The sequence below is a fragment of the Coregonus lavaretus genome (assembly GCF_964263955.1).
Source record: "Coregonus lavaretus genome assembly, chromosome: 28".
NCBI lineage: Eukaryota > Metazoa > Chordata > Actinopteri > Salmoniformes > Salmonidae > Coregonus > Coregonus lavaretus.
The window spans coordinates 25,045,102-25,059,620 of record NC_140015.1 but is presented as its reverse complement, the minus strand read 5'-3'; the positions used below and the strand labels follow the sequence as shown (position 1 = coordinate 25,059,620).

General features: G+C 43.2%; 1 protein-coding gene across 1 annotated transcript; it reads right to left on the bottom strand.

Annotated features, from left to right (window-relative positions):
* Nucleotides 1-10,344: 10,344 nt before the first annotated feature.
* On the bottom strand, nt 10,345-13,872 carry LOC311103595 (cytochrome c oxidase subunit NDUFA4-like). Its single transcript, XM_084145189.1, has 4 exons — nt 13,713-13,872; nt 11,285-11,370; nt 11,043-11,103; nt 10,345-10,623 (listed from the first exon to the last, which is right to left on the bottom strand). Exons 1-4 carry the CDS (start codon nt 13,752-13,754, stop codon nt 10,567-10,569), a joined length of 246 nt encoding a protein of 81 aa, XP_084001315.1. The 5' UTR covers nt 13,755-13,872; the 3' UTR covers nt 10,345-10,566.
* Between the last annotated feature and the right edge of the window lie 647 nt (nt 13,873-14,519).

Here is a 14,519-nt window from a genome sequence, read left to right as displayed (position 1 = left end):
ACATATGCTCAGGCAGTGGTATATCAAAAACATGAAAGTATCACATTATTATATAAATGTTCTGGTCTAGAGCCTATTATGAATATAAATGCCTCCGTTCAGGCATTCAGAGTGGGGAGCTTCTTTTCATCTTGAAACAATCTCGAGCTCCAATAGTCAAAGACCTGCAGTCCCGTCTAGGACATTAGTTTCAACCAATCGTGGAGAGGTAATCGGGTTTGCCACTTAAAAGCGGCACACCAGAAACTCTATTATTGGAAAAGTAATGGAGACCGACGTTTGTTTGTAAGCTTCAGCTGTTTGGTTAATTACAGATCTATGAACAACATTGACACTCATTTACATGCAGTATGCAAATTAAGAGCAGGCCAGCAGAGCTGTTTCTGCCACTGGTGGCATTTGTCTGGAGGAGAGAGAGAACGAGAGAAGGAAAGAGGGGAAGAGAGGAGAAGAAACATGGAAATGTTGAGAGAAAATGGAGAGATAGCAAGAAGAGATAGAGAGAAAGAGGAGTCCTAACAGAGAGACAGGCAGAGGAGACAAGATATTGAGATTCTCTGCAGTCTAACTGAAGTGTTGAGGAAGCAGTGGGAGCGGTAGGGCTTTGTCAACACAAGCTAGTTATACACACAGTCAGTGAATCAAGTGGGAATGACTTCACCTGAATACACACCAATTATCTCAGTCCTAAATATGACAAGACAACCACACTGGTAAACACAGTACAGGGAGGACAGCCATATTGTATATGCTGTTATGCTGAGACACTCAGTATGGTCATCATGTGAGTGTTTGTACTCAAACAATTACACATTCCATATGGTAACAGTTATACGTTTCCTTTAGGGGTTCTTCCCTAGTAAGTTCAAGGGGGCTTCCGGTGTCACTGTGATGCTCAGGTGTGCACAGATGTTGCTGTGCATGAATCTGTGATCTGCTAGCGTTAGTAGCATTGCATGTTACTAATTCATTTAGACAGTGGGGTGACACGGGGAGCAGGTCCCTGGTGCTTTCTCTGCTTTACACACTGTATGCCACAAGCTGTCGGGGAGAGGGTAGGGGACAAGGGGCTGGTTGTGGTGGGGTGGCACGTGTCACGTGTCTCCTGCTCTAATGAGTCACGTGTCACTGCTCCATTGACGTCAGTGAACAGCGAGAGGCGTCCCACTTGGGAAGGCCTTTGCAGACAAATACTCAGACGACCTCTCTCTGTCTCTCTCTCTTTCCTCTCTCTCTGCCTCTTTCCCTCTCTCACACAGACACCAACTGAGTTTACACACTAATATCAATAAAATCCATGTCCCAAGTTGATGTCTTCCTCCTGACTGAAGCCTCCTCCCTCCTCCTGCTGATTTCCCCATCAGACTGCCCTAATTCCCACAGTCTCCTGAGGACCCATGAAAGTGCTAGGTGTTTTGTCTGTGTTCTCTTCCCAGCTTTCCCCTCTCCTCCTCCCTCTGTACTGCTGAGGAGGACTGCCTGTGGATGCTGCTGGCGCTGGAGCTACAGTCCAGTAATTCATCTCTTCAGAGGATGAGTGAGATTCCAGATGGTCTCTGATGGTGTGTGTGTGTGTTGTTTTATTGGATTATTAACTTCTGTTTAATGACCTCGCTCCACTTTGCCTAATCCTCTTCCACATTGGAGCCCTATGTGTGCCTACCTTGGGTAAAGAAGCACCCATGAGTCAGCCCAACAACGGCACAGAGAGTAGAGTAAGGTTTGGAAGGAAGGGTTTCCTTAATCATCTGCTCTCAATCTCTTTCTCCACTTCTCTGAGATTCGATATTGCGTGTGAAAAATTTCAGCACCATGGACAGCTTTATCCCCTATTACATAGGCCCAATTATATAGCGAATGGAATTTAAACTGCGACTGAATAAATAACCTGCTCTTTATGCCCCATTTTGTGTCTGTATGTTGATAGATATTATGAGCAGGAGGAATGTAGGTCTGTTGAACGCTCACAACCACACACTCCCGACACGCCGAGTATTTCGCAAAATCAATAATCCAATATGTTCAGTCAGAGATAAAGAATGATCAGAAGATAGGTGCATCGGCCCCGAGAGAAGCTTCTATCACGCCGGGTTTGCACATTACAGGAGAGGAACGGAAGGTGAGCCTGCCAAATAGATTCTCGGGGGACTGTCAATCACATGCACAGTAATGATAACAAGGGAGACAGATGAAGGCAATAACTAGCAATGGGATTAGACTTCCTATGAAAGTGCGGATGTGGGCGATTTGGGGCATTTGTCTCCACTATATTGTGCACATATGGCAGCAATACAGTAGGCTCATATCGTTAACGAGACGGGAGCTTTAGAAATCAGGAATATACCTACAATTATTCGCATGGTCCAGAACAGAATTCCTGCATCAGCTGTTACTCAACTCAGATAAAACACACAGGGAGATGTTCATTGAAAATAAGTGGTATCACTTATGTAGACAGATTTCTAACAGAATACACAAGAAAAGCATATGGCTATGCTACTATTTAGCACTCGCTCCCATTTTCCGCATAGCCTATTACCCTTTTCACACCACTGAGCCAAACCATGCTGAGCCAAGCTGTACTAGGCTAGCGTGGTTGGTTACACATCCACCATATTATTTTCAGTTGGCTAAACATAGGCCCAGACTTCTTTGATTTGTGGCCTAATATCCTCACGCGGATAGATGATAAAAGGGATTTTTATTTGGATGGTTGTTCTTCTGTGTGGGTAGAGGAAAGCGTGCGTATAAAAGCACCTGGGTGGCTGAAATAGCTTTATAAAACGACTGTCGGAATTCCGAATGCGATGCATCACAGCAGGCCGGGAGCGAAAAGCCAAAGGTGTAGGCGGTAATCACCTCTACTGCGCGCTCGGCCATTTCTTCGATGTGATTGTGAGCTGAGCCGCGGCCCAACCGTCTGCCGTCTCCCGGGACGTTTGAGCAACCCAAGGTAGAAAATGAACATTTTCACCTCACTCACATATCAAACCACCAATGTGTCAATAAGACAGGGAGGCTGGCCAAATATTTGTCACTGTAAGAGAGGTCCATGAGTTTAGAGAAGAGGTATAAGCACCTATCAGCATAGGCATATGTTTTAAATGATTTTATGAGGATGACCATCACATCATAGGCATTTTTAAACAAATAATGTCATCTTGGGCCATTGAATAAATGCTCTGCTGCACATCCATCAATCTTCTTGCAATTGATAGCCTGCAAGTTTCACAAAGCGCTGAGTTTAGTGACCCAGCAGGGACACAATCAGTGTCAGGTCTGTCTGGGGGAATAGAGGCCCTAAGAAATCAGAGACCATATTCGCACCATGTCACAATGTGTCGCTTTATCGACTACGTGACTGTGGATGCTATTGCTGAGGATATTTGCAGGGACAAATTATTGTTTAGCTCTCCGGTTTTAGGAGAGCGCGCAGTCCGTGTCCCCCGTGTGGCGTTTGACCCTGAACAGCAGCCCACGCACAGTGGTTTGGAAGTAGACCTAGGCTATATCCCTGTCTCTCATCAAAATACTGCCAGCATGAATACAATATTGTGATAATCTCATCTCTGCCTCATGCACGTACACATTTGTCAGGAAGGAAAAACGGATATGAAAGTCTAGATAAAATAGTTCATTATTTATATTTTTTTCACCTTTTCATATCATTGCCTCTAGGCTCCAGCTATAATGACCAGCATGGCTCCTGATGAGTTTTCACTTTAGCTGTGCATAATGTTTGGGTTTTAAGCATGCTAGAAGTCTCCAGGTCTCATTAAATGTTTTGCTTTGACTATATGATGCAGTTTTCAATCAGTAACATCAACCTTGCTTGACAAATTAAATCTGCTATATTATGTAGTTACATATCCAGAATATTGAATGTGCAGTGTGTTATGGGGGCCAGGGTAGTATATATACAAAAAACTACAGCAAGCCAATATGTCTGTAGCTGTTAAAGCTGAGTGAATTGGCTACATACAGCCTAATCAGGTCTGGCTGATTGTCTGTTTTGAAAATTCCTCTCCAGCCTGTATCAATTTGCAACTAAATAGGAACAGTCTGCCAGAGATGTATCAGAATTAGTAATGTGTTTTTCATCACTCTTTTTTCTCTCTCAGTCAAACACATCTGCGGTCACAGGTTCATTTCTGCATTAGGCTATAATACAGGGGAAGGATAGAGTGTGAATCCCAATGTGAAGACCTTGTGGTACGATTTAGAAGCACTTGAGCTCAGAATAGAAAAACCAGTCCCAGTGTAGCAGAGCACGACTCGTGTCCCAACAGTGTACAGGACCTTCACATAATTACAATACAGTGGCTGGCATGTAGAAGAGGTGACACCGCCCCCTAGGGCCAGCGTCATATATTGCACACACTCATATTCTTACTGGAGCAACATCTAGAAAAGCAAGAACACTTCCCCTCTAACCTGGTGTTTTCTACAGATAAATGTACTCCAAGTGTAGAAATTGTAGGTTATCACAAATAGCCCCAACAATAATAACACCCTGGGTGAAGACATTTTGAGCGGAAACAGAACGAGGCAAAGCGAGAAGGAGTAGAGGATGTGATAGAGAAGATGAGGAGGAAGGAAACTTTCTTTGGCTGCGGGCTGCAGATGCTGGGAGAGGTGGCAGCTGGTGGGGGTGGGCACACCTGTCTGTGGCTCACTCTGTCTCCCTCTGCTCTGGTGTGACTGTGGAGAAGGCGACAGATGGAGTCAGAAGGTTCTGCTCCAGTCCCAGCGCTGCTCCTCCAGTCTGCCTGCCCAGCTCTGCTGGCTGCCCAGGATGAGGGCCAGGAGCCAGGGGAACATGGTGGCCATGCCTAGCTCCGGGGGTCAACCGCTTACAGAGTGGGGTCGCCTTGCCTGGTGCTCACCTCTGCTGCCACACACACACTCTGCTGCCTCCCTGTGGCGGAAATAAAAACAACATAGCAATTACCCTGTCAAAGCAATCAGTGAATTCAAATCAAATCAAATATTATTTGTCACATGCTTCGTAGACAACAGGTGTAGACTAACAGTGAAATGCATACGGGCCCTTCCCAACAATACAGAGAGAAAAATAATTGTAATTAAGATGAATACACTGATGCATATACTCTTATTAGAGAATAGTATTGTATATCATCGTGGACCTATGCTTATTCACCCAAACTCACAGAATGTGTATGAATGTACATTCATTTTCATCAGCAGTCATGTTGACAGCTACAGTAACATACCCAGCAATCCTCTGCAATAAGGCAGTAGAACATTTCTGTCTGTGGTCCCCTATGACGTCTTTGTACGCGTGGCTTGCGTGCACTGTGTGACAACATGATGAGAAGCCAATCCTGACTCAGGAGGAACAGCATAGTGGGGGTCACTGGATCGTGTTAAAGCCCCAGGGCTGTGAAGTTGATGAGAGTAACTGTGTGACCTCTGTGTCACTGCTCATGTGGAAAATCAATGGAGAGGGTCTCTACAGCCATACAGAGTGGACTGTTCTAAGACATAAACAAGCAAATGTTGCTTGATCTATTGGTCTTCCTATTAACCTCATGCTCATTTGTTGTTGTTCATGCCTTAGACACTAATTACTGGTACCAAGATAGCAATGTGGCAAAAAATATAACAATCCAAAAAGTGGAAACTGTTTCCCTTGCAGAAGGAGAGACAAGTTACAAATATTTCTAAATGTGTTTATTTTTTACTCTAGGGCTTCCTTAGACCTACATCTGTCTCCCTCCCCGTCAGAGGACATTTTGGTTCAGTCCTGTTCCAGTTTCTCCTGGAATCTGCCTCAGTTGTGTGGGTGTCTGTGTTCATTAGCTACAGATCTGAATTATAAGTAAGGCCCCTTTTCTTATAGTCTTACAGCAGCAAAACTGTTGTTTCTCCTCACAGCAGTCCTTACATCTCCCGGAGGTGCTTTTGGAGCATATTATCAGATATTCTTCTGTCCAGTTAAAAAGGTACAGTTGGCAAAAGCTCCCTCTCAGCATTAAAGAAATAGTCCCAACTGATATGTCTGTGATTTATATTTAGAGACAGGACTGAGGGAATCTCACTGGGTCTTAAAATTCTAGACTGTACCTCCTCAAGGCTCTGGCTGTTAGAGTGACAGACTGTGCTACGCAGTGACCAGGGGGCCTAATGGGAGGGCCACAGCTCCCTGACAACACTCTGGGGCTTTGCATGGCATGATGGGAGGTCAGTGACACAGCCTGTTGGGATCTGAAGGGATGGCGAGATCATGTGGACCTCAAAGTAAAAGTTGCAGACTCGCAGGATTTCTGGTCCCTCTTAGATATTGTGGTAATAAAGTAGAACATGTGGGAAATGGATCCTGTCGTCCATAGGTTGAACCACTACACAAAGATAAAAACACATCTATGATTCTACAATTTGGCAATGAAAATGCAAAGTCAGGCTGCCTACAAAACAGATGATCCGTCTCTCTCACCAGTTTACCATTATCAAGACAGACAAAGCCCCTCCATTATCAGTGAACATGAAATGAATCCTCTGAGACCATTTCAGCAAATAATTCAGCCATTATCATTCATGACTCAATCACAGAGGAAATTGCCAGGGGAAGACATGCCGTCAGCCTTCAATGGAGGAGAAGAAACGAGAAGAGTGACGTTGGGGAAAACAAAAGGAAGACAGACTGGTGATATTGATAAAGATATTATGCTTGGCCAGAGACGGGGTGCTTTCTATTAGGGCTGGTGATGGTAGCAGAGGGGGTAAGGTGTGTAGGTTGTTGGGTGGTGGTGTGGTGCTAATCAGCTGCTGGCAAGCGTGTGAGCGGGCGGTCTCCTTGCGGCGGAACCCCAGGTCGAAAGCAGGTTTGAAGTTTAATGATGCCAGCTGCCAGCCTTGCCAGTCTGCAGGCACTAATGAGCTGGCAGCGCCTGTGGCTCGGGCCACAGCACCTGAAAATGCAGCGTGCGTTTCAGGGGGGCGGGGTTCTACCAGGGATGTCGAGGGGCCTGCTGGAGACCCAGGACGGCACGGAAGGCCCGCATCTCTTTGAAGAGCGCCCTCATTTCCATATTTCATTACGCACCGCTGACTGACAAGGCCCAGCCAGATGTTCTATTTTCAGCTATTTAAATTTTGACCTGTTTTCTTTCCACGGTTGAAGAAAAGATTAGATTCGATTTTAATCAACACACAGATGCCATGGATGGTAAGAACTTGGAGAAAGATGTTTGTTTTATCTGTTGTTGTTTTTTGTTGTCTATATTCTCCTACTGTATCTTATCCCTCTGAGTAAAGGTGTTGATAACACAGACAGTAGCTGCCATTTAACTTCAGAATCAAGAAATGGTTCCAAAGTGACTAGGCACCTTAGACTCCAGCACAGTCCCTGATTCATTCCAACGGTATTTCCTTTGAATTGGCTGTTAAATTGCAGTGTCCTTACTCAATCTCTCACTCAAAACTACATCGACAGCCCTGACCTTTCTGGGTGTCTGAAGCCAATGGCAGTTTGTCAGAGGGAGTGAAGGAGCCCTAGGATCAATGTGATTGTCTTGGTATACAACAGCATTGACTTCACTCTGTGCATGTGCGGGCCTATGGGTTTGTTTGTGCATGATTGAGTTGTATTAGATAACAAAATGATGGCAGAGGAAGAACGATAGTGATCAGGGGGAGAAAGGGAGCAGAGAAAGAGACAAACTTTTATTTGGACAGGAAAATATAGCTTAGATGACCTCTCCACAACCTCACCCCTTTTCTCTCTGAATGAACAAAACTAGGCCAAAGGAAGACAGGTATTTAGAAAATCTGTGTTGGGTGTCTATGAAAGTGATAATGTATGGAGTGGTAAACAGTACAGCTGTTTCTGGTCTAGGTGTGTAGGGTGCCTGGAAAACCACCGTTCTGGAGAGAGAGAGAGAGAGAGAGAGAGAGAGAGAGAGAGAGAGAGAGAGAGAGAGAGAGAGAGAGAGAGAGAGAGAGAGAGAGAGAGAGAGAGAGAGAGAGAGAGAGAGGGGGCTGTCAACACATGAGCATATCCATCACTCTAATTCAATCAGGTTTTAGTTGTAACCCAATCATGAGCCTGGTTTCCCCTTTAGCAGCCCGTGCCACCTGTCATCACCACACAGTGCGTGTCAGATTAGGGTGTGTCATTGGTATTATACACTGGGGTCGGGACGGCACAGCTGTAGGTGTGAGGGGTTACCTGCTGCCTGTCAAACCTCATTTGTAGTGCAATAAATCTTGATATACTATACAGTTTATCATTAAAATCCACCTCATGATTCCTATTCTTCATTGTTTTAATTTAATAATAATACACAGCACAGAGCACTGAAGCCATCTAAATCTCTAAATATCTCTGCAAATATATCTAATATAAGATATTCATAACACAGATTTACCAGAGGATCCTTCTACTAAGAATGCTATGATCCTGGGTAAACATTAATATTCCCAGAGAGAGAGCAGTGACTGTTCTGATAAAGATAGAAACTCCTGCTCTTTGCCTTAATGGGTTATAAATTGTCAAAGAAAACATGATTAATATCAGAAGACTAAATGTCATGTTTACTTTGGATTTGAAATTGTGGTTGAACTCTGTGAACCTCAGTGATGTTGGGGGAATGAGCTAGAGAGGGAGGGGGCATTGGAGAGTTATTGCTGATGTATATTGAAGCTGAAAACTAATGAAAGTGTGAGCACAGTGTTGCTGTGTTTACCAATGAACCACCAATATGTAATAACTTCAGATTCACTTCTCACCAAACATGGAGACAGATCTCTGTATTGTTCATGCTGCTATTGAAACCCTGCTAGCCTGTGTGTGCGTGCGTGCATGCATGTATTATCATGTGACTCAGATTGCCTGGGTGTCTGGGAGTGCCATCCAGTTATACATTATAATACCATGCTAAACTGCTATGTAACCTAAACATGGCTGTGTGACAGAGCTAATGTCTGTCGAGTACAGACATTCATTAAAATGTATACAAGTTTATAAAGTACACATCAATGTGAATATGTAATTAGTACCTGTGTGCACACACACAAACTGTGGTGGAAGCGTTCCAAGTACCTACTCATTGTCAGAAAATATGAAGCAGGGGATATACTGTATATCTGGATGGACAGTGTGTTGCTAGTCTTTTGTGTTCCTGGCCGACATGACCTCTGTTGTGACCTGCAGAAGACAATTAGCTGCAGCAGCATTCACCAGGCTCCACATACTCATTATTTTCTCTCAGCTGCTCTGGCAGTACAGCGACACAAACAGCCTTGTCCAGCCAAGAGGTCAGGGTTCATGTGAAAAAGGGTAAATATGCTGGCCAGTGGTTAAGGTGAGCCAGGACCCTTGAAGAATTCATGCAAACGGTTCTCTTTGTACAGTGCAGAGCTGCCACTCAGCTGGTTTCTCACTATTGACTGTTCTTCCACTTGTAGGGAGCATTCACCACGTAATAAAGAGGACCAATAACATATATCCAATTTTATATTGTGACAATATTTTGTATGACTAAACATAGGTCTCGCGGTGAGGAAAATACTCCTGGGCCCAATTACAGTAGTCTCTGATAAAGCACAAAAAGGTAGCAACTCATGTAATTAGTTTTCTACAATCTGAATATTTCAGAGTAATCAAACAGGTTCATTGTAAAACAAAGAAAAGTTGATGGAAACAGTTTCATCTCTCAGCTGAAACAATTATTTTATGGGAGACAAAGCCTGTTCCAACCTTTAAGAGGGTGGGGGAAGTTTTTATATGTGGCTTTCTATTCAAATGTGAAGTCATCCTTGACATTTCCGGCGTGGTTTGCTGAACATCCTTGTCAGAATTTTCCCAGCCTGAGAGATGCAGTGTGACCTGATGACATTTACAAACTCATCAGGCAGAGAGCCATGACATTCTAGGAGAAACACCTCCACACCCGTCTCCCTGAGAACCCGGTTTTATCTGCTCAATTTATTACTCTCGGGCACATTATTATTGCTTTGTTGGTTGCTAATACAATGTCAACCTTTATAGTTTGTCTGTGTTCTCCTTTACTCCCACCTGCCTGGTTTTAGTCAGTGAGTGATTGCAGACCTTCAGACAGATGGTCAGACCATGAAGATCTATCAAAGGCACACAGCACTTACATGTCGAGGACCCATCTGATAATTTGAGGGTGAGCACCACTAGAGAGCAAAACCAAAAACAAAATATTGACAATCAAGCCAGTGTAGGGAAACAAGAATGACTGACTTCATGATTTCAAACCTATAATGTGGTACCAGAATATAATGTTTTAGGATTAAATCATCAGTCCTCAGACCCTTTAAAAAAAAAACACTGACTACAAAGAAATACAGAGACAATTTTCTATGTACACAGGAGAAAAGACTCCTTCACTTTATTGCTGCACACAACCATGAGGTATGAGAAAAAAAGATGGTTAAAAGGGCAAAGGGGATGGGAACTTGTGCGGTTTAGCCCCTTTGCATCCACTGGGTTCAAGTTAGAGGTTTAAGGGAGTCAGTCTGTAAGTGGTTTTTTTCTCAAGCCTTTGGTCCAGCAGTGCTCCAGCAGTAGATAAGAGTTTAGAAGTCAGGACCCTCCTTCTTCAGCTTGCTGTAGTCCATGTTCACAGCATAAAACTATGAATGAAATAAAGGAACAATAAAAGATTAAGGACAAGACCAGCAGAGATCCAATATTGATTAATAACAGTAGATAATCTGAGCAAAAACCTGCCTTTACTTTCTGAATCATTCCCAGGTCTGTTATTCAGTCAGTGTCAAACTTGCTTTGTTGTTGTGACTGACAAGTAGATTGGTTGATCAGATTACTTACTAAACTAACAGGATTATCCTGTTTAATTCATTCAACTATGGGATTAGTGAAATCAGACTACAGCTCAATTACATTTTTGGCTCAAGCCACTACATTAACATGTTCCCTCACTGCGCTGTACAACTGCTCACTACCATGTGCAGCAGAGACCAAGTTTAATGCACTGGCCATTGTGATACATTTATCCAGACATAATGGATCATACTGCAAGTGAGTGACCTACCTTGTGCTGATGTGTGGGTGCCATCTTGTTCCATGGCTCGGGGTTGCCGTTACGATTCCAACTATAGAAACAACATACATATTGAAATTAAAAGTTTTTAAACTAATAGCAATACACCTGTCCTGCACATTGACTAACTATAGCTAAAGTTACATCAAAACACTCAAGGTCAATCCAGTTACTATGCGGTTCCCATTTCAGACAGTTTCAATATTACTGGCTTGTTTTAGAAGGGCCCTTACCTGACATGGGGTCCCATTGCCAGGCGCAGGAGGTACGCCCCAGACATAGCCATCCCACCACCGATGAAGATGAAGAGGGGGACCAACTGGAGGGAACAGAAAATAGTTAGGGGGAACAATAGGAGGACAGGGTAAGGTGGCAATCATGGGAAATATGGCTATAATAGGGCGGACCCCATTTAGTCAACTGGTCAATTGTTTGGTCGATAGATTTTTTTTACTTTTCATGGCACACTAGACACCCGTCTGATTGGTGCTTGTCTCAGTGGACTAATCCATTGCGGAGGCCGCTGGGGATGGCACCGTCCATCACACTAAGAAGAGCATCGGCAAGGCATGGGTCCCGTGAGGGTATTTGGGAAAATTTAGAAAACAAGTTCAATTCCATTGGTTTTCCATAAATGGCTACTGCTTTGGACCAGAGGCCGTTTGTGAGAGTATTCCTTAGGCCTACAGTATGTGTGAAGAAAATGTGTCTTGGGTATAATTTAAAAATGTTGAGTTAAGATGAGTGGCTTAGATGTACAAGGTTTGTGTCTCTCCAGAATCTGCTCTCTCCCGCCAATTCGTGTGCATTCATTGTGTCATAACTTCATTGTGTGAATTGTTTGTCTATCAATTCACCAATACATATATGACCAGTAGTATATTTAATGTTAATTCCCATCATTTCTAATCTACATTTGTTTGGTTACGGTAATTTCTGTTAACGCATTCAATATATCATCATCATTACAGTCGTTTACCATTCCCATTGTCGGAGTGGACACGTTTGCAGAGCTCACAACCTATGCTACAATTGTGAGAAACGTTTTGGTTCATTTCATTCCATTTACGAGTTTTGTCAATTTATTCATTGTATTTTGTTTGGAGCACTCCTGTCAATGTTGAGTAAGGACACGCACCTGATTACACATAGAAGTAAGTCTAGGCTACCTGGCCTACGCGCAAATGTATAAAATGTGCCCATTTGGGGATGTCTGATAGTATTTCTGATTGTCTTAACTCACCACCACTAATGAGCAGTGGAGTTTCTCAAAGTATTTTTTTTCTTCACCTCAAACAGCAAGTAAACAGTCTGTTTACATCCATTGAGAAAGACAATAGTTCCTCACTTTATTCGAAAAATCTTTCCAGCTTGCTCACTTTTGATAGCCACCTAGCCTCAGCGTGAAAATAAAGAAGTAATGCTCTGATCCAGTGGAAACGTCATAAAACAGCTGATTAGTTCTCATCCCTTGCGCAAATACAGCTGTGTCAGTCAGCAGCGCACTGGCGCATTACATTCTGAGGACCAAGAAGAGTTGATACAGTTGCTACAATGTTTCAAGTTCGTTGCAGACGGAGTAGAGATGAATGCCATTGAAGAACATGAAATGAACAAACCTCCATTCATAGCCAATGTGATTTATAGGATATTTTTTTCCTGTAATGTTATTTGTTGGCTTTATGTAGGTTATTTTTACCTAGTTGGCAATACTACAAAAATGTTGATTTAATAGAAATTAAACTGTCCCACGAAAATGTGCACGAAAACCATAACTGGCACGGAGATCGGTAGAAATGGTTAGATAAAATGTAAATTGGCAATACACATGAAAAAGATTGCCGACCCCTGGTGTAGCCTATTACCAGCAACTTTAGGAGCATAATGGCAGAATCTGCTAAGGCCAGCAGGATCGAGAGGAGGGTCGGCTATAAAAACATTTAGCTAACTGGATTGCTTTCCTACCCAAAAAAATAGTCCCGAGACTAGTTACCAGATTTCCACAAAATCAACCTTGATTAAAAAAATAAGGTGTACTATTTATCATAGCTAGGTAACCTTGTGTACTACTAGTATGCCTATACCGTGTGATTTTTGTAGTGTTCTTTTTTTTCAAGATAGGGCCACTAGGTCGTTCTGTGACACTGGCATAGTTGCCTGTCCTCGGTTAACCATCTCGTCCTTGACTGAGTTGAGGCCTTTTTTGGCAGGTCGCACTTCCGCAACTAACCATGTAGCTAAACACGCTCGCTCCCTCGGACAGTAACTTAAAAAGTTTAAATAATAGTAACTATACATTTAATTATCTTTGAGACCTTCCCCTTTCAAGTAAATAACCCACTGCCAGTGGCACTGGCGCCAACTAGCTACAGTAGCTAACTAGTTAGCAAACAGGGCCGTTTTATGGTCTGTGTGGTAAATGCCATCACTTGTCAATCAACGAGAAATGCAGCAAACACCATATCGTTATATTCAATCTTGTCGTCTTTTTCCAAACACGAAACAATACATGACAAAAACGCGACCTTTTGGGGGGGGGAAACGAGTATATTCAAAATCGCAATGTGGCTAGCGTTAGCTTCGAAGTTGACGTGGTTTGCTAGTTAACGTCGTTGGCACGACGCAAATCCCCCCACCCTTCCCGATTTTCCATGTACTTACAGCTGGGTGGCTTTTAAGTTGCCGGCTAACTGTGCTCAGCATTGTGAAGGTTTACTTCTCCCAATTTGTACAGCAATAACAGGATTAATGTAGGCCTTGCCAGGCAGGAGCTGAGCGTATTTTCAGATGCGTTGCAGAGATAGCAAAGATTTTTATAACTAACCCAAGACAGATTAGAGCCTATCGTTTCCAATGGGAGCAAATTAACGAATCATAGTGGGCCGAACAAGCAAGGAGGTGGGAGCCAAACTCGAACTAGTGAGATCCTATTGGCGCATTTGAGCAGTTATTTGCATATTTCCATTAGGGAACGCCTACTCTGTGAAATGCGCGTGTGCGATAACTAAATTCGCCCTTGCACTCCTTCTAAACAACGCACTTTTTTGAAACTTTGGCAAACGGGTAAAGTCTACAGATTCTAGTTTTGGAAACACTAACCTGTATGGAGATCAAATGTTTAATCGATGAGAAAATTAGCAGAATATCGGCTTAAATCCATCTCGCTCGATCTTCTCCCACTGCCGGCCACTGGGCTTCCTCTCATCACCATATTTGGTAGTGAGTAGAAACAGCAACCGGATGCTTCACATTTATATATTCGGTGAAATATCTGGCTCATTGTTCTATCTGAGATTCCTCACGCCCTTGAATCCTCGCCTCCTTCTTCTTCGGTGTGGTTTAACGGCGGTTGACATCCAATATATGTCGCATTACCGCCACTAACTACACTGGGGTATAAATCCCTTATACCTTACGGAACAAAATGAAATAAAATAATATATATATTTTTAAACGGCCATCTAACCC